This window comes from Stylophora pistillata, chromosome 12 (genome assembly GCF_964205215.1).
Source record: "Stylophora pistillata chromosome 12, jaStyPist1.2, whole genome shotgun sequence".
NCBI lineage: Eukaryota > Metazoa > Cnidaria > Anthozoa > Scleractinia > Pocilloporidae > Stylophora > Stylophora pistillata.
The window spans coordinates 1,547,221-1,570,264 of NC_142530.1; the positions used below are offsets into that span (position 1 = coordinate 1,547,221).

General features: G+C 40.4%; 2 protein-coding genes and 1 non-coding gene across 3 annotated transcripts in view; all 3 read right to left on the reverse strand.

Annotated features, from left to right (window-relative positions):
- LOC111320817 (uncharacterized) overlaps positions 1-2,369 on the reverse strand; it is a 32,060-nt gene extending 29,691 nt beyond the window's left edge. The window contains exons 1-6 of the mRNA XM_088741519.1: positions 2,331-2,369; positions 1,961-1,999; positions 1,396-1,449; positions 958-1,077; positions 511-576; positions 346-390 (exon numbers count right to left, since the gene is read on the reverse strand). Coding sequence (XP_088597645.1) covers positions 346-390; positions 511-576; positions 958-1,077; positions 1,396-1,449; positions 1,961-1,999; positions 2,331-2,369 — 363 coding nt within the window. The remainder of the gene's footprint in view (positions 1-345; positions 391-510; positions 577-957; positions 1,078-1,395; positions 1,450-1,960; positions 2,000-2,330) is intronic.
- Positions 2,370-2,841: 472 nt separating this feature from the next.
- LOC111320815 (coadhesin-like) lies at positions 2,842-22,926 on the reverse strand. The gene is made up of 15 exons (XM_088740574.1): positions 22,463-22,926; positions 15,330-15,488; positions 14,719-14,766; positions 13,743-14,038; positions 12,784-13,036; positions 11,666-11,836; positions 9,513-9,683; positions 8,744-8,914; positions 8,447-8,617; positions 7,112-7,282; positions 6,779-6,949; positions 6,448-6,618; positions 6,200-6,370; positions 3,770-3,940; positions 2,842-3,161 (listed from the first exon to the last, which is right to left on the reverse strand). Exons 1-15 carry the CDS (start codon positions 22,524-22,526, stop codon positions 2,857-2,859), a joined length of 2,664 nt encoding a protein of 887 aa, XP_088596700.1. The 5' UTR covers positions 22,527-22,926; the 3' UTR covers positions 2,842-2,856.
- Positions 17,255-17,327, reverse strand: Trnat-cgu (transfer RNA threonine (anticodon CGU)). Its single transcript has one exon. It is a non-coding gene; the product is annotated as a tRNA-Thr (tRNA).
- Positions 22,927-23,044: the final 118 nt, after the last annotated feature.

Sequence of the window (23,044 nt, forward strand, 5' to 3'; positions counted from 1 at the left end):
ATTAATCCTTAAATATTCTCGAGTACATGTATTGCACTTTGACCGCGTCACTGATCTGGCCTGAGTTTAAAATGTTAGGTTGCTTGCGATCAGTTGCATATCACTGTCGAGGCTCAATGGTGCATGCGCGAGTTGGTTCGTTTCACAACCAGGCTTACAGAACATTTTCTACATGCTGTTAAAATATCGTCTAGTTACCGAAAACATCCTCACTTTTGATCGACCGTTTACAATTATCGTCACCATAATCTCAGGATTGTGAGCCCCTCTCTTAGGAAAACCACGTTGGCACCAAAAAAAAAAAAAACAGATCACGTATCACTAAAATTCAAGGTATTTACTCACGTCTGGTCCACGGCGACCTGGAATTCCCGCAGCTCCACGTGAGCCCTAAAAATGATTTCATTTCGAGAGCAAAAATAAAGAAATGATATTAAAAGAATTTAACAAACATGTCCGTCCGTTACGTGCAAGTGAGCTTCAATAAATTAGGCTGTAAAACGATTTTACCGGCTCTCCTGTTTCTCCTTTCACTGTTACGTATCCGACATTAGGTCCTTTAGAGCCACCTGGAAGCTAAAACAAACAGGCTCTGGCTTTGATACACACAACAACTTTCAACATTGCTTTTAATCATATATCGAGTATGGTTTCTTAAGCTACTGTCAAACTGGTGTATACGCGGGGACATACTTCTCTGAGCGCTCTGCATGAAGTCTGGGCTTAGCTGTAGTTTCACTGACAACAAGCGTAAATTCTTTACAGAACGAAAAAGAAGTCAGAATGTTTTTGTTGATATAAATTGTATTTTGACCTGCAAATGAGTTCTTTCATTCTGTCTGCAGATACAACTGTTTAGCAATCAGCAGTTACGAATAGTGTTAAGGTATAAACACATCACCCAGCATGGATGTTAAATATTTTTAAAGGTATATCAGAGGAGAAAAGTTAACTTACCACCATGCCCTCGATTGGCCCAACATCAGGTCCAGTGACATTAAAAATAACTTCCCCGGGAGGCCCCGGAGGACCCGGAGGCCCGCGGGGTCCTTTAGGACCGTCATCACCAGGTTGACCCTGACAAAAAAAATGGTTATTGGCAAGTTGAACAACAAGGTTATAAAGGTCGTGAAAGAAAGAGCTTTATAATGCCTATCACAATATTACTCTAGAGAAGGGTATAAGAATAAGTGCTTTAAAAAAAAGCGATTCCCTTCTCATGCACACCTTCCAAAGACGCTGATGAACCTGGTAGGAAGGAAGTACCAAAAACATTTTAACTGTCTTAATGCGAGCATGAGTTGCTCGATTTTCTATCAAATTACAAAAAGAAGTTTGGCGGTCAGTTATGGAGTAAAAAAAATTTGATTAAATAGAAAGAAACATGAATCTCACCTTCATTCCGCGGTCACCTTCTGGTCCAGGGGGTCCTGGCCCACCTTTATCACCCTAAAAGTACAGCATTCGTTCGGCTCTCAAACTAATACTGGCCCTCCAAAATTTCAACAATGAACCCTTTTAGCCCTACTTTAGAGTGACTAACACCAATTTCTCCTTACAATTTCACCGCTGAGTCAAACATCAAGGTCACGAGAATAAAAGAAATTATCATCAACTAAAGAAGCTGAATTCTTCGCACCATATCCTTAAGAAATGTATTCTTTCACGTCTGGTTATCAGTCAGCAGAAAGCATTGCTTCTAGCATGTTAAAGGGAAACCGAGTTGTATCATATTTACATTCATGATTAAGTACTAAATCTCTTGAACTAGACATAGCTTGATTCCTTTCTTTAGTTTCGTCTGGGAAAATTCGCGAGTCTTTCGCGGCTTAGAATAGGTTTCATTCGAATTTCCAAGCTCTTGGTATGTGCGGTCTCTGAAGCTTGTGTGAGCAACAAGTTACTAAAAAAAACCAGAAACTTCAGCTCAAACTACCAGCTGTACAATAGATTATCATACTTTGTCGCCTTTAGGTCCGGGATCGCCTGGTGGTCCAATCTAAGGAAAAAAAAAAGGCAAGAAAACAGCATGCGTTATGTCCTCTTTGAAATAATGTTTAAAGAGGCCACTTGGAATGGCCAAATCAAAGAGCTTTGTGTTAACACGAGTCGTTCGCAGTATTATTCATCGTATGCCGAACTTTGGTGAGTCGAACTATCACTCCCTTGTGATTCTCATTGTGGATAATACGCCTCTGTAAGAAATAACCGACTGCTGCGTGCATTAGCTTTGGCTAATCACTGAACATTAAAAGATGGAATTAATTGTTGTACCCATCAAAGAGATAAACATTCACAGGATGTCGACTAAGAAAAATGCTCTGGATTACTGAAGCAGACTTCAACATATAGTGCTCTAAGTTTCTCATAGTGACCTCCACTATACACATCAATAAAGCTGTCTCTTTTCGGTTGGTTTAAAAAAATTATATCCCTCTTACCTTTTGTGGAACTGCCGTCGGTGGAGTCAAATGAAAGAGACAAGAAAAAGAGAAATCATTAGATTTCGCTCCTCTTTGCACAATGTTTCATTCAAATAAGGGTTGACTGATTTCATTTCAAAGAGTTCAAGTGTGTTATCAAACTTGCTAGAATATCCAAAAGTCGACACTAGACTGAACCACAATATATTCTGGACCAATGATATACAAACACTGTCGTCTCTATAAATTACTCCTTCCTTTGCACACCTTATAAACTATTTCCTTGATCACAGCTAAAGGAGGTTCAGATTCGAGACTTCGCCGAGTTAATGTGTTGTGTTCTTGGGCAAAACAAGTAACTTTCACAGTGCCTTTCTCTTCCCTCCGGAGGATTAAAGTTCACTTGGCTCGAGTACAGGCTATTGATCAACAGCTAAGGGATCTCTGCTTCAGAAGCTAAAACAGATGACTTACCCACAGGATTCACGGATACTACTCTCTCAACTGGAGGACCGAATCCGTTGAAAGCTATACAGCGGTAGTCACCAAAGTCACCCGGACCATCTATCTCAACAAATATTGTGCTGTATCCTGTGATGGTGCGCAGTTCTGTACCGTTGGGACTGTACCAGGTGACTGTGGGTGTGGGATCCCCGTCGGAGACACACTGTAACTCTACCTTACCTCCAACCACGGTCGAGGCGAGTGACGTGTTAATGTGTGTTATCACTGGAGGTCCTTTAGATTGAAATGCACAGAACATCGTTAAAGGCATCCCGACAAGAAACCATGGAAGGCAATCGGCTCAAGCAAATGAGCTGGGAGTTAAATTTACCTTGGATTTAAGTGAAACTTATTTGACTCCCTTTAATTTGAAACCGCCGAGAAATGAGTTAAGGATGTTTGCCTTGCCCTCAATAGTTTTTACGTGTAAAATCATATGAAACAACTGAACAAGCAGGCAGAGCCGGCAGTTAGTGCCTGTAATGAGCAATTTTCACCAGATCGTCTGTCACCTTTCAAGCGGCCATTATCATCTAGTTTTACCAAAGTTGCTGATGAAAAATCGTACAAGTATTGAAATATCATCATAGTAATAATTTTTGTGGCTGCCATTTACCGGTTTTGAGAGCAATTGAGCCATTACTTATCATTAACAGGTTTATGTATGTGAATAAATTTCTCGCTCAGAATTTGGTCGAAGGTTTATGCGAACTTGGTGAAACACCTGCGACATTAAATTGAATAGTTCTCATTCTCACTTGTAATCTGCAAGAAACGTCATGGTGTTTCTAATAACGTGACCACTGGTTATTTCTTATTGAGGAAACAAAGATGTCTCTTACTTCCACACGGGTCAATGTTACATTCCTGTGATTCCTCGCTTTTGCCGATGCAGACTAGTCCTCCATTTGCCGGCGGAGGATTGGTGCAGCTGCGGGTGCGGATCCGCTTACCACCACCACAAGTAACCGTACACTCTCTCCAAGGACCCCAATCGGACCAGTTTCCATCGACTGTAAAGGAAGTACAAGACATGACAATACTGGTATCATATTGCCCCTTTCTTTTTGTTTATTTAGCTTTGCCTAATTAGAATACATTAGTTATAAACATAGGAATCTCAGGCAAGGAGGCCAATGCAGCCTAGCCAATTTCAGTGGATCCCTCGTTCAAGAAAAATAATAACTGAAGCTATTCACATATAAAAAAAAAAATGAAACTAATTAAAAAGGAATCAGAATAAGTGTTGAAATGGGTAGAAAGAGCACGACGGCGGACAAAGAGGAATCCTCCCTATATTGCACCTGGGACAGATTGTTCTCCTGCTTCTGATATCGTCATCGTCGTGTTGTCCAGATTTAGGGCCTTATACTAGGCCTTATTGTTAAACTGAAGTAGTAAAGGCTTAAATGAGGCTATGGAGATGTGACTTGTGCGCAACTCAGTGGGTAGAACATTCCAGGTGCGGTAGGCGCGTATGATAAGTAACAGTCCTACCTCGCTCAGAGATACAAGTAATAGCACTGAACGAACTGACTTTAACGGTCTTTGTGATAATACTCCAGTTTCGCGTTCTGTGCTGATAACCGCTGTTCGAATGTTTGCAGATACTTCCAAGCGTGAAAACGAGGCTAACATTGTATCATATCATTGTAGTATACAAACAAACCAAGTGCGAGCGTGTAAAAATCTTGATTCTTCTAACTTATAAGAGCTCTTTGCAGTAAATATTTAAGTCGAAAAATGTGGCGAAGGCTGTCTGATGGACACAATTCAGAAGATAGAGGACTTTCAAAAGCTTACAGTGAAATATTTGAGAAAAAAATTGAAAGTAGAAAACCAGCCATGTGGCGGCAAGAAGGCTGATCTTGTCCTAAGATGTCGAGCTATTTATCAAAGAAAAAAGGTCTGCGTCGAGCCTGGCAACGTTTCAAAACAAGAACAGCCATTGATATCGTTGATTTCGAACACCAAAAGTGACCACGAAATAACGTACGAAGTTTTTTCTAGAGATCAAGCCTCTCGGGGATGTGAGTGGAGCAAGGACTTGCAAAATATACCGTCGTTCAACCTCGTACAACTCTACGACTATGGAATATGGATGGGTCTGCTCCTGAAAAATATAAACACCAAAGCTTAAAGTAATCTTGAGTTCAACTTGATACTTCGATAGTCTTATATTAATAAAGATATATTCAAAATCTTCAAAGCGAAGTGAATCGTACGAAAAGAAGCATTGCAATTTGCTCAACTTAAGTTATAACTTATATAACTTACATAAAACTCAAGAGCTCACTAAAAGCTCACATTTTACGGGCAGTCTTATGGGCATACAAAAACATACCTAGTCGTAGCTTGTACCGCGTTCCTCCCGGAGGTTTGCATTGGTCATTTTCCTTAAAATGATGGCCGCATACGACCGTTGCAGGTTTCACGTAGAAGCCGTCTCTGCCGTGCTGCCGCTTGATTAAATTGCACCATCGATTTCGAAGCGATGGCTTGGTTGGAAACTTAAAGAAGTGAATTTTCGATGGTGTTCCGTCGCTTAGATATCCAAAATTATTACAAGCTACAACTGAACACTGCTTCCCTCGACTTCTATGTTTTCTGTGGAGCTTTGGTTCGTTCATATTGCTTATAGAGCCAACAACAGATCTAAAAAAAGAAACTTTCGCGCTGTTTTTTTTGAAGTGTTATACAGGGATAGCCTCGATTTCAGGTTTACATTTACGCCTGCAGTGCATGTACAGCGGCATTTTGCGGAACGAGTAAAGGGAGTATTGCACTACATATAGTATCAAAAGCGAAAAAAGCAATAGATAAGGAGGCCATTTAATACTTCATAAAAAGTGTGTTCTTTTACAGCTACATGAGAAGATACCACTCTTAGCAAAGAAAATATTTGGATATCGGAACTTCATGATTAGTCCTGCTTTATGATTATTACATGCTCTCCATGTAATATCCAGCATAAAGATTGTACACATTTTATCACTGTAAGGGTATCATCGTTTCGTAACACTAAAGCATTTTACTTATAGGCAAGGATGATTAAAACAGCCACATACAGCAAACGGCAATCAGCCTACGGAGCTAGAGGGTTAGAAGACGAAACATTTGAAAGACCACTCAAGACACACAGAAAAGTCAGTTTAATTGTTTTTTATAACCCTGTCTCCTGGTGGTTGATGCTGCTGTTGCTTGTTAAGAACGTTCACTCGTTACCCACTCTTCTACAGATGTGGCTATAATGTAACAAAAATTGTCTTTACCTGGACAAAGGATTTCGTTGCATGACCGTGTTTCGTCACTCTCCCCAGGGCATGTCTTTCCTCCGAATTGAGCGGGGGGATTGGTGCAGGTTCTGAATCTATTCTGTACTCCGCCACCACATGTGACTGGGCAATCACTCCAGTCCTTCCAGTCGGACCAATTGCCATCAACTGAAGAGGAAATATTTTTTTTCACATAATTCATGTTTGCTTCAGATTATTAAGGAAGCAAATGGACTGTAAATTACTTGGACATGGATCTTCATTGCAAGCTCTCGATTCCTCACTCTCTCCAGGACATGGCTTTCCTCCAAATTGCGTTGGTGGATTAGTACAAGTTCTTGATCTTTCCCGAACTCCTCCACCACACGTGACAGGACAATTGCTCCATTCATTCCAATCAGACCAGTTGCCATCAACTAAATTCAAAAGAAAAGTGGGTTTATATCCCTGACCATTGTTTTGGCGTAGGAGAAGAAGTAACAATGTAAAGGAATTGTTTATAATCAAAAGAAGTTGTAGATTATGGGGAAAATGGTAGGGCAAGTGTGTTGTTAAACGAGGAAATTAGACAATTACGTGGACATGGATCTTCATTGCAAGCTCTTGATTCCTCGCTATCTCCAGGACATGGCTTTCCTCCAGATTTCGCAGGCGGATTTGTGCAAGTTCTTGATCTTTCCTTGACTCCTCCACCACACGTGACAGGACAATCGCTCCATTCCTTCCAATCAGACCAGTTACCATCAACTAAATGAAAAAGGAAAGTTGATTGATATTACGTACCGTTACTTTGTCTTATGAGAGGGAGTGGATAGAAAAGGACTTGTATTTAGTAAAAAATAATTGTACATTACTGGAAAGATGGTGGGATAGGTGTTTTGCTAATTGAAGATGAAATTAGATAGTTACTTGGACAGGGGTCTTCATTGCAAGCTCTCGATTCCGCGCTCTCTCCAGGACATGGCTTTCCTCCAAATTGCGCTGGTGGATTGGTACAAGTTCTTGATCTTTCCTGGACTCCACCACCACACGTAACAGGACAATCCGTCCATTCTTTCCAATCAGACCAGTTACCATCAACTGATTTGGGGAAAAAAGTTGGTTTATACCAATAACTGTTACTTTGCTTATGCGAGGAAATTAAAAAACGAGTTTGTATATAGTTTTCCAAAGAACAGTGAAAATAGAGGTCAAAAGAAGTCAAAATTGTTGATTGCGAGGAAGATTGTGGGGCAGACCCGTTTTTAATTGAGGACGAAAGTAGACAATTACTTGGACAAGGATCTTGATTACAAGCCCTTGATTCTTCACTTTCTCCAGGGCATGGCTTTCCTCCAAATTGCGCAGGTGGATTTGTACAAGTTCTTAATCTTTCCTGAACTCCACCTCCACAAGTGACAGGGCAATCGTTCCATTTATTCCAATCAGACCAGTTTCCATCGACTGAATTAAGGAGGAAAATAGGTTTTTACCATTCACCTTTACTTTGGTTTATGAGAGGGAAGTAAAACGAGGAACATCATATATACTCCCTTAGACAACTTTCCAACGACCTATTTTGAAACTCAGTCATTATTAATCCTCTCAAAAAGTATACTGGAAGATAAAAGTTAAGTTACTTTGATTTGTATTAAGATCATCTCGTTAAATAAGGTGAAGAAACAGAGCTGAGAATACATGTAATAGGACGTTTTCTCGCAGAAAGCTGAGCTCTGAACTACATGCAGGGAAACTCAGCATTGGATGTGAGTTGGTCTCTCTTTTTTCGTTCTCGCCATTTTTAAGAAATCACTTTATCCTCAAGATTGATGAATTGCGTTCAGGTTGCACAGATTAAGTCATATCATATAAAATAGGAAAATAATCTAGTTTGAAAGGGAAACGAGCTCTTATCCTCGTGATGGTTTGTTATTGTAAGAAGAAAAGTTTTGCTTGGGCAAGGGGCTTCGTTACAAGATCTTATTTAGACACCCTCCCCGGAGCATGGCTTTCCTGCGAACTACGCACGGGAATTATTGCAAGTTCTGGATTGATTCTGAATTATATGTGACTGGGCAATCACTCCAGTCCTTCCAGTCGGACCAATTACCATCAACTACCACAATAACATAAGATTGGGCTCACAAGACACACAGTTTCAACAGAGACGAATGATAAAAATATTTAAAAGGACCATAAAGTTACTGAAAGGTTAAAGCTACTAATTACCAGCATCAGTTCATCAAAACATAGTAATTATTTTACTTGGACAAGGGTCTTCATTGCAGGTTCTTGTTTCATCACTTTCTCCGGGGCATGGCTTTCCTCTAAACTGAGCTGGGGGATTGGTGCAAGTTCTTGATCGACTATGTATTCCCCCACCACAAGTCACCGGACAATCACTCCAGCCCTTCCAGACAGACCAATTCCCATCAACTGCAACAAGGATTACAAAAGGGTCTTTGAGCAGACACAGTTACCAATGAAATGAGGAATTCAATTGAAAAGACCAGAGAGCGGTTGATCACAGCCACTTGTGTATCATAATGAATACGAATTTACTTGGACAAGGGTCTTCATTGCATGCTTTTGTCTCGTCACTTTCTCCAGGGCATGGCTTCCCTCCAAATCGGGCGGGGGGATTGGTGCAGGTTCTGGATCGATTCTGTACTCCGCCACCACATGTGACTGGGCAATTACTCCAGTCCTTCCAGTCGGACCAATTACCATCAACTGCAACAAGGATTTTGATATAATGTGACACAACTCCAGTCTTGACTGAAGAATACTCGATAACTTTCAAAGGAAACGGGGATTTACACCGGTTGCACCAATCACAGCTTAGGATTATATCGTTTAGTGACCATCGATCTGTGGTAAGGATTGTGATTGTCCTTCAAGATCTCTCTATCAGATTGAGAAACCAAGCCATTCTTGAACATATTCATAATACTCTTCAAGTTTTTTAGTACCCCGCTCAACTCATACCAGTTGTTTTCCATTAAACTTGCGCTTTGCAAATCAGACAATGCAGGTTACATTAAAATCCAATCTACCGTGATGTTTCTCTGGATCAATCAAAACTTTGATTATCCTTACTACCTATTTTCGTGATTTGGTGTTTAATTCACCCAAAACAAAAACGTTTCCTCTTTGCTTGGAAAGCTTGATTGTTACAAGAAGAGAAGGAGAGCTCGAGTTTCGTCACAAAAATGGGCCTTTTCAAAATGATGTGGTAATAAGTAATGATTTGAAAACGTAACGAGACAATTTTCAAGCGTAGTAAATACAGATCAAAATAACATTGAGTGACAATGTCTCTGCAACATACCTGGACAGGGATCTTCACTACAAACACGAGTTTCTTCGCCCTCCCCAGGGCAAGGCTTTCCTCCAAATTGTGCCGGAGGATTGGAGCAAGTTCTTGATCTTTCCTGTACTCCACCTCCACACGTGACAGGACAGTCGCTCCAATCATTCCAATCGGACCAGTTGCCATCAACTGTTTGCAAAATGTGAGGAGGATCAATGTGGGTCATGTGATACCGTAATTTAAATGGCAATTTACCAGGCATAAGACCAATTACCATCAAATGTGTGCGAAAGGATACGAGGGTGACTGTAGGCATATGATGCCCCCATTATAATGGAAGTCTACTCGACAAAAGAACAGCTATTGCCAAATGTATGCTAAAGGTAGAGGGTGAAAATGGATTACATGATGCCGTAATCAAAATGGAAATTTACCAAGCACAAAACCAGTTACCATCAACTGTGTGCAGCATTAACAGTGGCTAAAGGGGGTAATGAAATGGCTAGCTATGAATTGTAAGGTCCGTGTTCGTGCAGGCCAGGGTAATTGTGATGTAACCCTATGCAAGAGGCTTTACTCGCTGAGTGGCTCTTTCCCCCCTAGTTATAAATGTGATCTGGAAACTCCAAGAAAAACATGGAGCAATGCTGAAAAGCCATTATCGATCGACCGTCATGCCGTCCAATGATGTCAGAATTTTTAACACAAAAAAATCAGTCCAGATCCGCTCACAAAATGTCTGCCGCATCAACGGGAAAAAAGAAAAATTGTATATGTGCACGATCCTTCGCAGTAAAGCACTATTTAAGCAATAGTGAAAATCAGACCTGAAAGAAATTCAGGCCTGTACGGGATTCGAACCACTGACCTCTGCGATACTAGTGCAGCGCTCTACCAATTGAGCTAACAAGCCAACTGGGAGCAGGCCATCAAATTAATTCGACATAAACCCGTAGATGATAAATCAAACAACAAACATATGAAATACATATATATGAACTGCGGTTGTGAAAAGTATATGTGCACGATCCTTCGCAGTAAAGCACTATTTAAGCAATAGTGAAAATCAGACCTGAAAAAAATTCAGGCCTGTACGGGCCCGTACAGGCCTGAATTTCACTATTGCTTAAATAGTGCTTTACTGCGAAGGATCGTGCACATATACGTTTCACGACTGCAGTTCATATATATGTATTTCATATGTTTGTTGTTTGATTTATCATCTACGGGTTTATGTCGAATTAATTTGATGGCCTGCTCCCAGTTGGCTTGTTAGCTCAATTGGTAGAGCGCTGCACTAGTATCGCAGAGGTCAGTGGTTCGAATCCCGTACAGGCCTGAATTTTTTTCAGGCCTTAATTTCACTATTGCTTAAATAGTGCTTTACTGCGAAGGATCGTGCACATATACGTTTCACGACCGCAGTTCATATATATGTATTTCATATGTTTGTTGTTTGATTTATCATCTACGGGTTTATGTCGAATTAATTTGATGGCCTGCTCCCAGTTGGCTTGTTAGCTCAATTGGTAGAGCGCTGCACTAGTATCGCAGAGGTCAGTGGTTCGAATCCCGTACAGGCCTGAATTTCTTTCAGGTCTGATTTTCACTATTGCTTAAATAGTGCTTTACTGCGAAGGATCGTGCACATATACGTTTCACAACCGCAGTTCATATATATGTATTTCATATGTTTGTTGTTTAAGAAAAATTGTGTCTATCCTTGCCTTAAGAGCGACGTAAACAGTGCTACTTCTCATGTGATTTCTCGCAAAAAGTAATAGGCTGTGCCTCCAATTTGTTTTGATCGCTATCTTTGCCTGAGAACCTGGCCTTCTATGGCGATATAACTGGTGAAGTGAACTGCGGGCCTAAGTTTTCCAAAATTTTGTCAAGTACGAAGCGTTGTTTTTTTCTCCTACTTGATGCATTATTCGAACAGCTTTCCACATACTTCTTTTGAAATTTTGGTTCTCTTCTTCTTGGTAATGTCATAGAAAGCACGTTATTTTTGATCATTTAGTTCTGCATCATTTTCGCATTGCTTATCGGCGAAGTGCAATTAAAGACTTGATTGAGCAAACCAAACAAAACAGGAATGTGCCGCGGCACCCACAAGAATGTGAAATACATAGACACAAGAGATATTAAGTGTAAAAGTAAATTATTACTTGGACAAGGGTTTTCGTTGCACGCTCTTGTTTCATCACTCTCCCCAGGACATGGCTTTCCTCCGAACTGCGCAGGGGGATTGGTGCAGGTTCTCGTTCTCTCTTGCATGCCTCCTCCACACGTCACAGGGCAATCACTCCATTTATCCCAGTCAGACCAATTGCCGTCAACTGAAAATTCAAAGTCTACCTTAGCTCCGTGGACAGTGTGGGGAAGTGAGGAATCCTTGCTGTAGCCTTATACACCCTAACATCAGTTTACCATACTATTCTCTCTTCATTTTAAAAAGAACTGATGGGGAGAATTTTTTGAAAATAGAGATCTACTTTTGTTGGCGACGATTTGTTTTATAATTTACTTGTTTCAATGAAAAGAGATTTCTTAAGACATAAAACTGTAAAAACGAACTATAAAATCCGACGTTTCGGAGTAGTCATGACTCCATTATCAAGGAAAATACAAAAGATCATGCAAACTGAAACATATAAAGCGTTTTTGGCGCGAAGAATTAACACAAGAGGGTGCGAAGATCATAAAAACATTATAAAAATACTTTCGCACGAATGAAGTCTGATTGCACGTTGAGATTTTGGCTTTAACGCTCTTATAGAAAGCATTTCGTACACTAAGCAGTCACGCCATCTAGACCGGCATCTAGACCAGTCTAGAAAAAAAAAGGTACAAAGAATATAAATTATTGGCATATAGGACACAGCCATAAAATAAACATCTTATCAACCGAGCTACCTAGGTCGCTGGTACAGACCGAACGCAGTGAGGTCTGTACTGGCGGCCACGGTCAAGATTCTCCCATACAGACCTCCCGCTCGGTTAATAAGAAGTAACTAATTGTTCATTTACATAATCATCGCACAAAAGCATTACATATCGACGTTCCTATGCTATTAGTACGCATGAAGTTTGCCAACATCATTATGGATCTAGTTACACAGCCACGAGCCTCTTATAGCTCATTGGTAGAGCATCCGAAGTACTAGTTCGAAAGTCGTTGGTTCGACTTCTATTGATACCACTCGGAGTTCTTTTTCGCTGAGTATGCCTTTATAAGTTATGAAAAGCGTCATCTTTCACCCTAGTATCAGAAAAGTAATTTCACCTGGGCATTTTCCTTTTCTTATATCTGTTGCAATCTCATTTAAGGCTGCAAAGGTCTCTGCCAAAAAGACACCGGTATCGTCCGAAGCCAGAGTCACCAAATCCACTAGATCGATGCCTTTTCCGATTCCAATTGACATAACTTCTACGCCTTTGTCCTTCACTGGCTGAACTGCAGCGTCTAAAATCTCTGAACTCGATTTTAGACCGTCGCCTGGAACTGTTTGTGCACCATCAGTCATAACGATAGCTACCTGGAATTACACAAAGCTAAGTTCACTTTTAATATAATTATCATGGCAGTATTATAACATTAACCATGCAGCTGACAAAACAGTTCAAATAGGCAAACTGACCGACTGCTCATCTTCTGTATTTCACTCCTGTTATCAAAGAAGTTGAACATGGAGTCAAGAAAAGTTAGCTTATTAGAAGAGACAATTTCTAACTCTGCAATTAAAAAGTTTTTATGAAATCATGATAGTGACAAAGTGTTGAGATTCCATAGAGAAACCAGAGATTCAACGTCCTAATTAAATTAGTGTCTTCAATTGTGCCAGTCATTAGTATAGATCTACTGTTGCTCTATCACAAATGCCGGCATCTGATTGGCTACACTGTACGCTATCTATTCTGTGAAAGAAAGCGAATAGAGCCTATCAGAGTACTATCTTGTTGCGTGAAGTTTTGAGCGAGTAGAAGATTTATCCTTCAGCAATTACTTTATTCATTCTCGATTTCTATGCATGATATTTTATTTTGGCCTCACCGTCATCAAATATCATGTCATAGAAATCGAGAGTTCGCAATCTAGGTGTAAATTGGTTCGTCGAGAAAACGGGGATTCTTCTTGGACTGTAAAATTCGATCTAAATCCCTGAGGCTGCGATTTGAAAGCACACTTATTTCTACTGAGAATCGAATTAAATTAAAAAAATAAAATAGACCAAAGACGTTTACCTTAGACACGTTCTGCCTCATTCCCCCTTTGGTAGAGAGGACTTCGCTGTTGGCCAATGCCAAAGCCTTGTCGATATATGTATATCCTCGAGTATGTGGAATTTTATCAATACGCCGCTTCACGTTAGCTGCGTTCAGGAACGCACCACTGTAATCATTAAACTTTAGCTGGACTGACGCCTCTGTACTGTACTCGACTAGAGCCACGTGAGTACCACTCTCAGATATGTCGAACTCGTCCACTAGCCGCTTGAGGAAAACTTTAAATCGGACAAAGTTTCTCCTGCTTATGCTGCCTACATGGAGATAAGGAAAATATAAGTGAGCTTCGGTTATGGCACAAATTATTTTATAGCACAACCAAAGTAAAGCGCGCGCTCTGATTGGTCAATTTAGCGTCCTCAATTTGCCCATGGGTGTACGCTGCTGAAGTGAGTAAATGCAAAGACTATTTTTCCGCGCGCGCTTGTTTTTTCTGGTCACGTAAGATTTGTTAAATGAAAGGGAACTCTTTAGCTACAATGTATCAATGTTATGTTATAAAACAAATGGTAAACACCACAGCGTACACTATTGAGCTATGGATGCACTTGGGAGGTTTGATAAGCACTCAAGAAGCTAGAGTCGCTCTCGGCTATCGCCTCGAGCGACTCTTACGCTACTTTCGTGCTTAGCAACCTCCCGCGCACATCCATAACTCAATAGTATACGCTGTGGTGTTTACCATTTGTGAATTGTTTTTTCTAGTCCCAAAGGGAGACGAAGCAAAATGAAAATTTTAGATGAAGGGTCTGAAATCAGATAATCACGACTCCACGCGGCTACAGAAATTCATAGGGCTATCTGGGGTAGTACCCCTCTCCCCCTTCGCTACCTCGACCTCCTTCCCTCCTTCCCAATAGAGAATACCATTTTCTGAAAATTTACCAGCTGTGTAAGGAGAATTATTCAACGCAAAGAGAAGCAATGCACTTACCTGATGCATCAATGAGTAAGACGAGATCCACAGGCTTGGGGCAACCCTCTGAAACATTTAAGAAGAAATTTATATCATGTCACTGAGTCAATGATACCAGTTATCCACGATCAAAAATTTGTTGATCTGTTGTGAGCAATGGTTCATGAGGTTTTTTGTTATTCATCAACAGGCTTACACTTTCAATAAAAAAAGACGAATTGGATGAAACCCTTCATAAGACAACCAGCGGTCATACAGGCTTTCATTAAGCGGGGGCGAGCCGCGAAACATGTACTCTAACAATGGCGTTCGCGAAAACAGCAGAAACGCAAATCATGCTGTTTCCCTGACAACAGCAACCCCTACATCGGCTTTGCTTTTTTGGCACTTCTCCATCACTGTGTGCCCGGCGCAGGTTTGTTTTCCTCTCGAAAAAGCAAAAACGAACTGAGACGAGACACGGACGAGACAGACTATGATGTGACTCGACCCAGCCCCTTCTCATACCACATACCATATTCTGGGCCGCGTTTCCGCCATTCCCTGCCTAGCCATGCTATATAAAAATGAAAATTGGAAAATTGGAAAAAAAAAAAAAACAGCAAAAAAAAGGAAAGCCTAGTGCTTACCAAGAACCTCAGCCTTCGTACACGTCAGCTGGCATGCACCCTGTCGAGATGGACAACACCTTCGGCCCTCCGAGCATTCGTCATCTGATTCACAAAAGTGCTCTGTCCTTGGTGAGCAGACTGCGTTGTATGTAGTCACTTTAGGACAACGCAAGGCCTCTACAAGAAATAAATTTGAAAGGGCACTCGTACAACACGTATATCAAAGGAACAGTATTAATTTTTTTTTCTTTAACCCTTTACAACCTAAAATCAATATGCATATTCTCCATACTCTTCGCTATACATTTCCTAAGGTGCTGACAAGGAGAATTTGTTTGACAATCAAGAGCTTCTTGAGTTGGTGCTCATTACCTTTATTCTCGCGACCTTAATGTGCGATGCAGGGGTGATATTGTAAGCGGAAATTACATACTACTACGCTCTGTTATGGTTTAATTTTTTATCTGCTTTCTTTTGTATCACATTTGTGATAAGCCGTTAAAGTGACGTTGTCGGTTGTAAAATGACCTGTGGCCTAGGAAAATCAAGCCACAGAAAAAGAGAAAAAATAATAATAACAAGAAACTAATACGGGTAAGCAAAAGATCGTGTTGCTTATCAGTATTCTTAAGTTATGTTTTAGTATTAGGTTACATAAGCCATTTCCCTTTTTTTCTTTTCTATCGTTTAACTTTAGTTCGAACCACGCTCACATTAGTCTACGGTTGTCACGAGGAGTGTTGCGTGACGACCCTAAGAACGACTGTGTAGCAGACTACGCGCGCTCACATCCACAACTTCAATTTTGTCATCCGTTCGCTATACTGTTTTGATTCGCCGCTTTTTCTAATAAATACTCTGATTATTCAACCCTTCAACGTTTGTTCAATTGGTCGAGCTCCTGGGGTTAAATTTTCACCACAGTCTACGCGCGGCTTTGCCCTGAAAGGTTACATTCACAAATGGTTTCACAACATGGTGTGTAATCCAGCTGTCAAGGAAACTCTCCTGACAAGTCCAAGCTCCAGACAATCGATTCTGCCCGAGAAACTTTAATACTAAAACATAATGGAACATTTGATTCGCTTAATATATTTGTTTTACGTTGGGAAGAAAGAGCTAAGCAAACGTAATTAACATCAAATCAATACAGTTATCCTATTTTAGTTGATGGCAATATGTTCTCCTTGACAGTTGTCTTTTGTAATGTTATCTTTACCTACATTGCTTAAAGCGCCACGCAACGCATCTTCCATGTGTATGTCATGTCTCTTCGATTAAATCTCGTTTTAGCTTTAAAGTAGACCCATTTAAGGCTCCATAGGGCTCTACTGTTGAAATATTCCGTAATAAATTACAGAAGTGCCAAATTCAGAATTCAAGATTTCCGTAAGGATCTTCGTTTTCGTAGTGCGTCTCACGAACATAACGAATTTGTTAATGGGTCTTCGTTTTCGTTATGGGTCTTCGTTTTCGTAATAGATCTTCGTTTTCGTAATGGGTCTTCGTTTTCGTAATGGGTCTTCGTTTTTTGTAGGGGGTCTTCGTTTTGGTTGGGGGTCTTCGTTTTCGGAGTCTTCGCGGTTTTGGTAGGGGGTCTTCGTTTTCGGGGTCTTCGTTTTGGTAGGGGGTCTTCGTTTTCGGGGTCTTCGTTTTGGTAACTACCCGTGATCAGTGTATCGTGCAATAAGAAAACTGTTAAGAAAAGGTACCTGAGTATTTGAGGTAATTGTCCTGTTAGACCACAACTTTACATTTCTTTCCCCTTTACTTATACTTCTCCCACCAAAAAATTGACTATATAAAGACGTTCGTAATTAACTTTCAGCCTGGGTATGTTCTTAGTGTGTTCTTAAAACATTAGTTAAATCACATATGATGCACGATCCTCGCAGTAGACAGCGCTATTTATGCAATAGCGAAAATTAGACCTGAAAAAAATCAGGCCTGTACGGGATTCGAACCACTGACCTCTGCGATACGAGTGCAGCGCTCTACCAATTGAGCTAACAAGCCAACTGGGAGCTGTTAAGTTGATTCGTAATAAACCCGTGATGATAAATCAGATACAATGAATATCCCAGTTGGCTTGTTAGCTCAATTGGTAGAGCGCTGCACTAGTATCGCAGAGGTCAGTGGTTCGAATCCCGTAGAGGCCTGATTTTTTTCAGGTCTGATTTTCGCTATTGCATAAATAGCGCTGTCTACTGCCAGGATCGTGCATCATACGTGTCTAATACCGCAGTTCAAAATATATGAACTTCATATATTCATTGTATTAGTTAAATCATTAGCCTGAACGTCCTTATGAATAAAAGATTCCAATAAAAAAAGAAAAGAGAACTGCATCTCGGAGAAGGCAATCAATAAGTTTAAGAATGTGAAGGTGTAGTCTGATCGTCCGTGTGAGTGTAGTCCTGAGAAGGACTGTTGTCGGTGGCAGTGACTGACGTTTCGACAACCTTTGCGGAAGTCATCATCAGAGTCAAGTGAGTGATTGTTGTCAGTAGAATGTTCTTATTCCAGTTCGTGTGAAATGATCGGTTGGTTTTGCCGTGATGTTATTGGCTGTAAGACTCAAGTGACGTAAGTCGTTCGTGATTGGTCTGTTTCGGTCTGTCGGTAAACGACCGAAAAAGAACAACCTAGCTTTACCGACAGACCGAAACAGACCAATCACGAACGACTTACGTCACTTGAGTCTTACAGCCAATAACATCACGGCAAAACCAACCGATCATTTCACACGAACTGGAATAAGAACATTCTACTGACAACAATCACTCACTTGACTCTGATGATGACTTCCGCACAGGTTGTCGAAACGTCAGTCACTGCCACCGACAACAGTCCTTTTCAGGACTACACTCACCCGGACGATCAGACTACACCTTCACATGTTACCCCCGGGTTCAAACCATTTACTGCAAGTTTAAGAATGTATGATAGATGTTTGTCCCTCGACAGAGGTTCTAAAATATCTTGAAGCATCAAATTGTGCAAAAATATTCGAGCGAATTTGGATCTTGGCGGTGGACAGATTTGACAAAAATGAAAAAAAGAAAGTGCAAACAAACAAAGGTAAAAATGGAAAATACGAAAAAAAGTTATAAAAGAAACATTCAACCACAACCATTCACAACCACTCAGTTAAATCCATAATTCTTAAAAACTTTAAATTACTTCAAAACCATCCAGAGACGAGCACTATATTTTCGCAGTCTCCCCTCATTTCATTCAAACGCGACAAAAACATAGGCAATTTTTTGGTCAGAAGTTCTTTTCAGACTAATGACCAGCCAGGCACTTTTAAATGCGCTCGTGCACGATGCAAAACGTGTCCTTTCATTCACAACACTGATAAAATATCGGGACCCAAACGATCCACTAAGATCACCGATCACTTCACGTGCACCTCCGCCGATGTAATCTATTGCATATCTTGCACCTATTGCAAAAAGATATACAGCGGCGAAACAGGCAGAAGACTAGGTGACCGATTCCGAGAACACCTCCGAGACGTGGAAAGGAATGACAAGGACACATCGAAACCAGTCGCTAGACACTTTACTTTACCTAATCATTCTAAGCAACATATGGCAATCTGCGGTCTTTCCTTACACTTACGTAGCACGGAAAGCCGTAAAACTCTTGAACAAAAGCTCATCTTTCAAACCGGCAGTCTAAATCCCACAGGGATCAACGAACGCTTCTCATTCCACTAATTTATTCGTGTTTTTCTCGTTGCCATGTTCCCACCAATAACGTAGCTCCATTTTCTGCCTTTAAAAGCACACACAACCCACAATTCCTCTATTCGCTCCGACGAAGGGCTAACGCTCGAAACGTCAGCTTTTGCAATCGTTACGGTGGCCAATTTACCATTTCAACTTTGTTGATATATCCAAATTATTTCGTTACCCCCACCGACGCAGCCCCAAACAGTTTCTTTAGACACTATCAGCCTTTACACATATTTCTCACGTTTCATTGACAGAATTACAAGCCTACCGCTCACTAAAGACATGTTCCCACCTTCGGTTATTACACCACAAATCTCCAGGGATTTATTTTTGTTGAAGACATCAGAGCGGTCAAATGGCTGGAAGTAATGAACTCTCACTAGACAAGACGCACTTAGAATACTTAACTGTAGATCACCGTAGTACGCACTTGTTACTATTCATTACATTTGTGACCCCGCGCAAAGACCCTCTTAGAGATTTTGTAGGATACTGTTCTCGTGTGGTAGTTTGGAAAATTAGGAATGCTGGAATTCGGAACCGGAACCGGAATACTCGGAATACCCGGAATTCCCTGAATAACCTAAAAATTATAAATTTTAAAAAGATAAAAGTCAATGAATAAATAAATGAGAATATTGATGATTAAAAATTAATGGTAAATTCACAACTTAATTCAATAATTTAATACGAAATTTTTCTCTGAAGATTCCCCCCCAAAAAAACACTTACCGGCATGCACTGTTCATGGAGATACGCGTATTAGAATTAAAAAACGTCTGCGTCAGGCCGGTAGCCCATACAGCCTAAGCGACGAAATATTTGTACTCTCCCTTCCCTCTGGATGGGATGCTAGTCCATCACACGGTTACTCTCCGTTTTAAATTCGCCTCCACCCATTTACACACCTGTATGATGTCTGGGGGGGCCATGACCATTAGGCCGCCACGCTTTTCCAACCGGAACCATTGCAGAAGAACCATTCCAATTAGTTTAATAGTTCAATTGTACCTTTCATTCACTGATGGATTCTTCTAAACTAGGTTGATATTTAAAGGTATATATTCAAGGTATTTAAAATAAACGCGAAAAGGTGTCGAGTAACTGACGAACTCTCAATTGTAACTGTAGACGGCTGGTCTTAATGGTAGCTGCTTTGATAGCTCCCAATGTGTGGTTAATAATTATTTAAGGTAGAGTATTAATTTGTAATAGCTCGGAGTTTTTTACAATTGAACTATTAAACTAATTGGAAATATTGCATTTGTTTAATCTTCTGCAATGGTTCCGGCTGGAAAAGCGTGGCGGCCTAATGGTCATGGCGCCCTAGCATCCTACAGGTGTGTAAATGGGTGGAGGCGAATTTAAAACGGGGAGAAACCATGTCATGGATTAGCATCCCATCCAGGGGGAAGGGAGAGTACAAATATTTCATCGCTTAGGCTGTATGGGCTACTGGCCTGACGCAGACTTTTTTTAAATTCTAATAGGTGTATCTCCATGAACAGTGCGTGCCGGTAAGTGATTTTTGGGGGATCCTGAGAGAAAAATTTCGTATTAAATTATTTAATTAAGTTGTGAATTTACCATTAATTTTTAATCATCAATATTCTCATTTATTTATTCATTTACTTTTATCTTTTTAAAATTTATTATTTTTCGGTCATTCCGGGAATTCCGAGTATTCCGGTTCCGGTTCCGGTTCCGTATTCCGGCATCCTATCTTTTCCAAACTACCGCTGATATGTACGTCATCGTATCGCTTCTATTCTGATAATGATCCTCCAAATCATGTGTTTGCATTTCCGTTGTCGCACAACAAAATTGCGGGTAATTTTCTGTTTTTGTTTTGGAGAAAGAGAGCCTATCCGCATTAGCAAAAACATTCTTTATTTTATACAAGTTTATTGTCATCACCCACCTTTTTCAAGTGGTAAAGGTTGTCACGACTTAACAAATTTTGGCCGAAGCGAAAAAATCTTCAGACACACCGCCGACAAAATTTGTACTGCGCAAAAACTTGAAAAAATCGTTTAAATAAAAATAAACAAAACCGTGACAGCGCCGACGGAATCTGACAGCTTTAATGCGGTGCAACAGACGAAACAAAAATTTGTCATGACAACATTTGCCCTTTGATTTTGTCGGGACAATCTAGTTTTTTTCGCCAGCGCGACGAAATAGAGACGATTGAGGATAATGACTATAGTTTGCTCTATTTAGAAATCTTATCACCGTTAAATGTTTTATTTGCGAAAATCATAAAGGCTTGTGCAGGAGTTTCTCGCAAAAGTTGCGCGTTTCGTATGAAAAAGGTCAAAGAACACTGTTTGGTTATTTTGGCTGCTTCAGTCGCTCGGCTGGCAGCTTTTCTTTCTTTCATCGCATGCTGACGAGACCGCGTTCCGTCCGAGCTGTTATATTTCTCGACCTGAGATCAATTATCATCAAGTAATTCATAGTAATTCTTCGTCAGAGGCAAATAATAAAAGTAACGACCGTTCTCGTTGTTGGAAGGAAACATTCAAATTCCCATCTAAATCTAGGTTTCCTCATTAAGAAAATATTCCGAGAGGATGAAGAAATCAAAACTCTACTAACTAACGGAAATGGTAAAAATCTTAACAGTCCTCGTCATTTTCCTTTGCATGCACAAGATTTTGACTGCTTTCATCCTAAAGAGCAAATAATGCTATCAAGAGAATTAAGAGCAGATGATACAGGGCGCGCTGTTTTTAGGTAAGCTCATTCATCTTGAAAACACAACCGAACCCTTAAGCAATGGAGTTTCCGTCATGCCACACGGAAATGAGCTTCTACGCGACCGAACTTTTGGTCACTTAGAAAAATTCCTCCCCCGTAAAATTTACCAGGGGGAATAAGATCAAGGTTTCATTTTTTTTTTTTTTTTTTTTTTTTTTTTTCATAAGAGATCTAAAGCATCCGATTGTCAGGACGAACACTTTAACCTGGGTCAAAGTTACGTTTAAAAAAATAGCATTGCTCTGCCGCATGAAATCATCTGTCAAAGGCCGCCGGATTAATGTCAAATATAATAATTCAAGACCAAATTGTTCGCGTCTGTTTCCTTTGCGTTGTAAATCGGTTTAAGTTATGAAACAAGGGAACATGCTTTGACGAGCGCATTGATGAGCCCGTGGGCACGAAAAGGTCGGATGAAATGTGAGCATAATAGTGTTTAGGACGCATTATCAGCAAGTACGGCTCACCAAAGGGTCACTTTACGAATAGCTTGAAAGTAGATCTTGTGTATACAAACAAAGCTTATAACAAGCCTCTAAACCGTGTAACTAAAAAAGCCTAACCAACGGCTCGAAGGTTTGAGTAATAATCTTCTCTGATCTCTTGAAGGCGCGGTAACGCCTACTTACAAGTTACAGTACTTACGGCCGGCAACTCTGCCTCTGTAAATGAGCCATAACACCAGAGTAACGAGGAAAAGAGTCTTCATAGCGCAGGTCGCCCAGGACTGTCCAGGAGAAGTTCCGGGTAATGAGCGGAGAACCAACACAGAGTTTAACTCAGCTGTGTGCAGGAGATTTTGCTGGCGATGTGATAAATCGAAATCTGATACCTTCGAAGGTTAACATTCATCAAACGAGCTCTTTGTTCCCTATGCCTCTCCTGTAATATTAAATACTCGCTAAATGTTTTAACCTCTAACTGATTGACAAAAAAAATGTTATGCGGAAATAACTGAAGCTCCAAAGGAACACTCAAGTTAAAAATATTTTCTCGAACACACACTAGGAAAAATCCATCTGTAGCTATGGCATGAAAAGCTTCGAAATAGAAGCAAAAGGTAAACAACAGACTGAAAACTTCCCTTAACAGCAGGAACCCGACAAATATTTCATCAGGATGGAAAACAAGTTTTCTTTGTTTTCTGCCGACTACCTCAAAAACTTTTAAACGCTTAACTGGACATTACGAACTTCTGCAACGAGTTTCTCTGCACCTAATTCGTTC

Bases quoted from the DNA above. Each gene is read 5' to 3' on its own strand.
- LOC111320815 (XM_088740574.1), bottom strand. From the start codon at position 22,526: ATGAAGACTCTTTTCCTCGTTACTCTGGTGTTATGGCTCATTTACAGA. The intron at 3,941-6,199 runs GTAAAGACAATT...CTTCCTTTACAG, and splicing joins CAACGAAATCCTTTGTCCAG to TCGATGGAAACTGGTCCGAT. The intron at 3,162-3,769 runs GTAAGAGACATC...TTCAATCTAAAG, and splicing joins TAACATTGACCCGTGTGGAA to GACCTCCAGTGATAACACAC.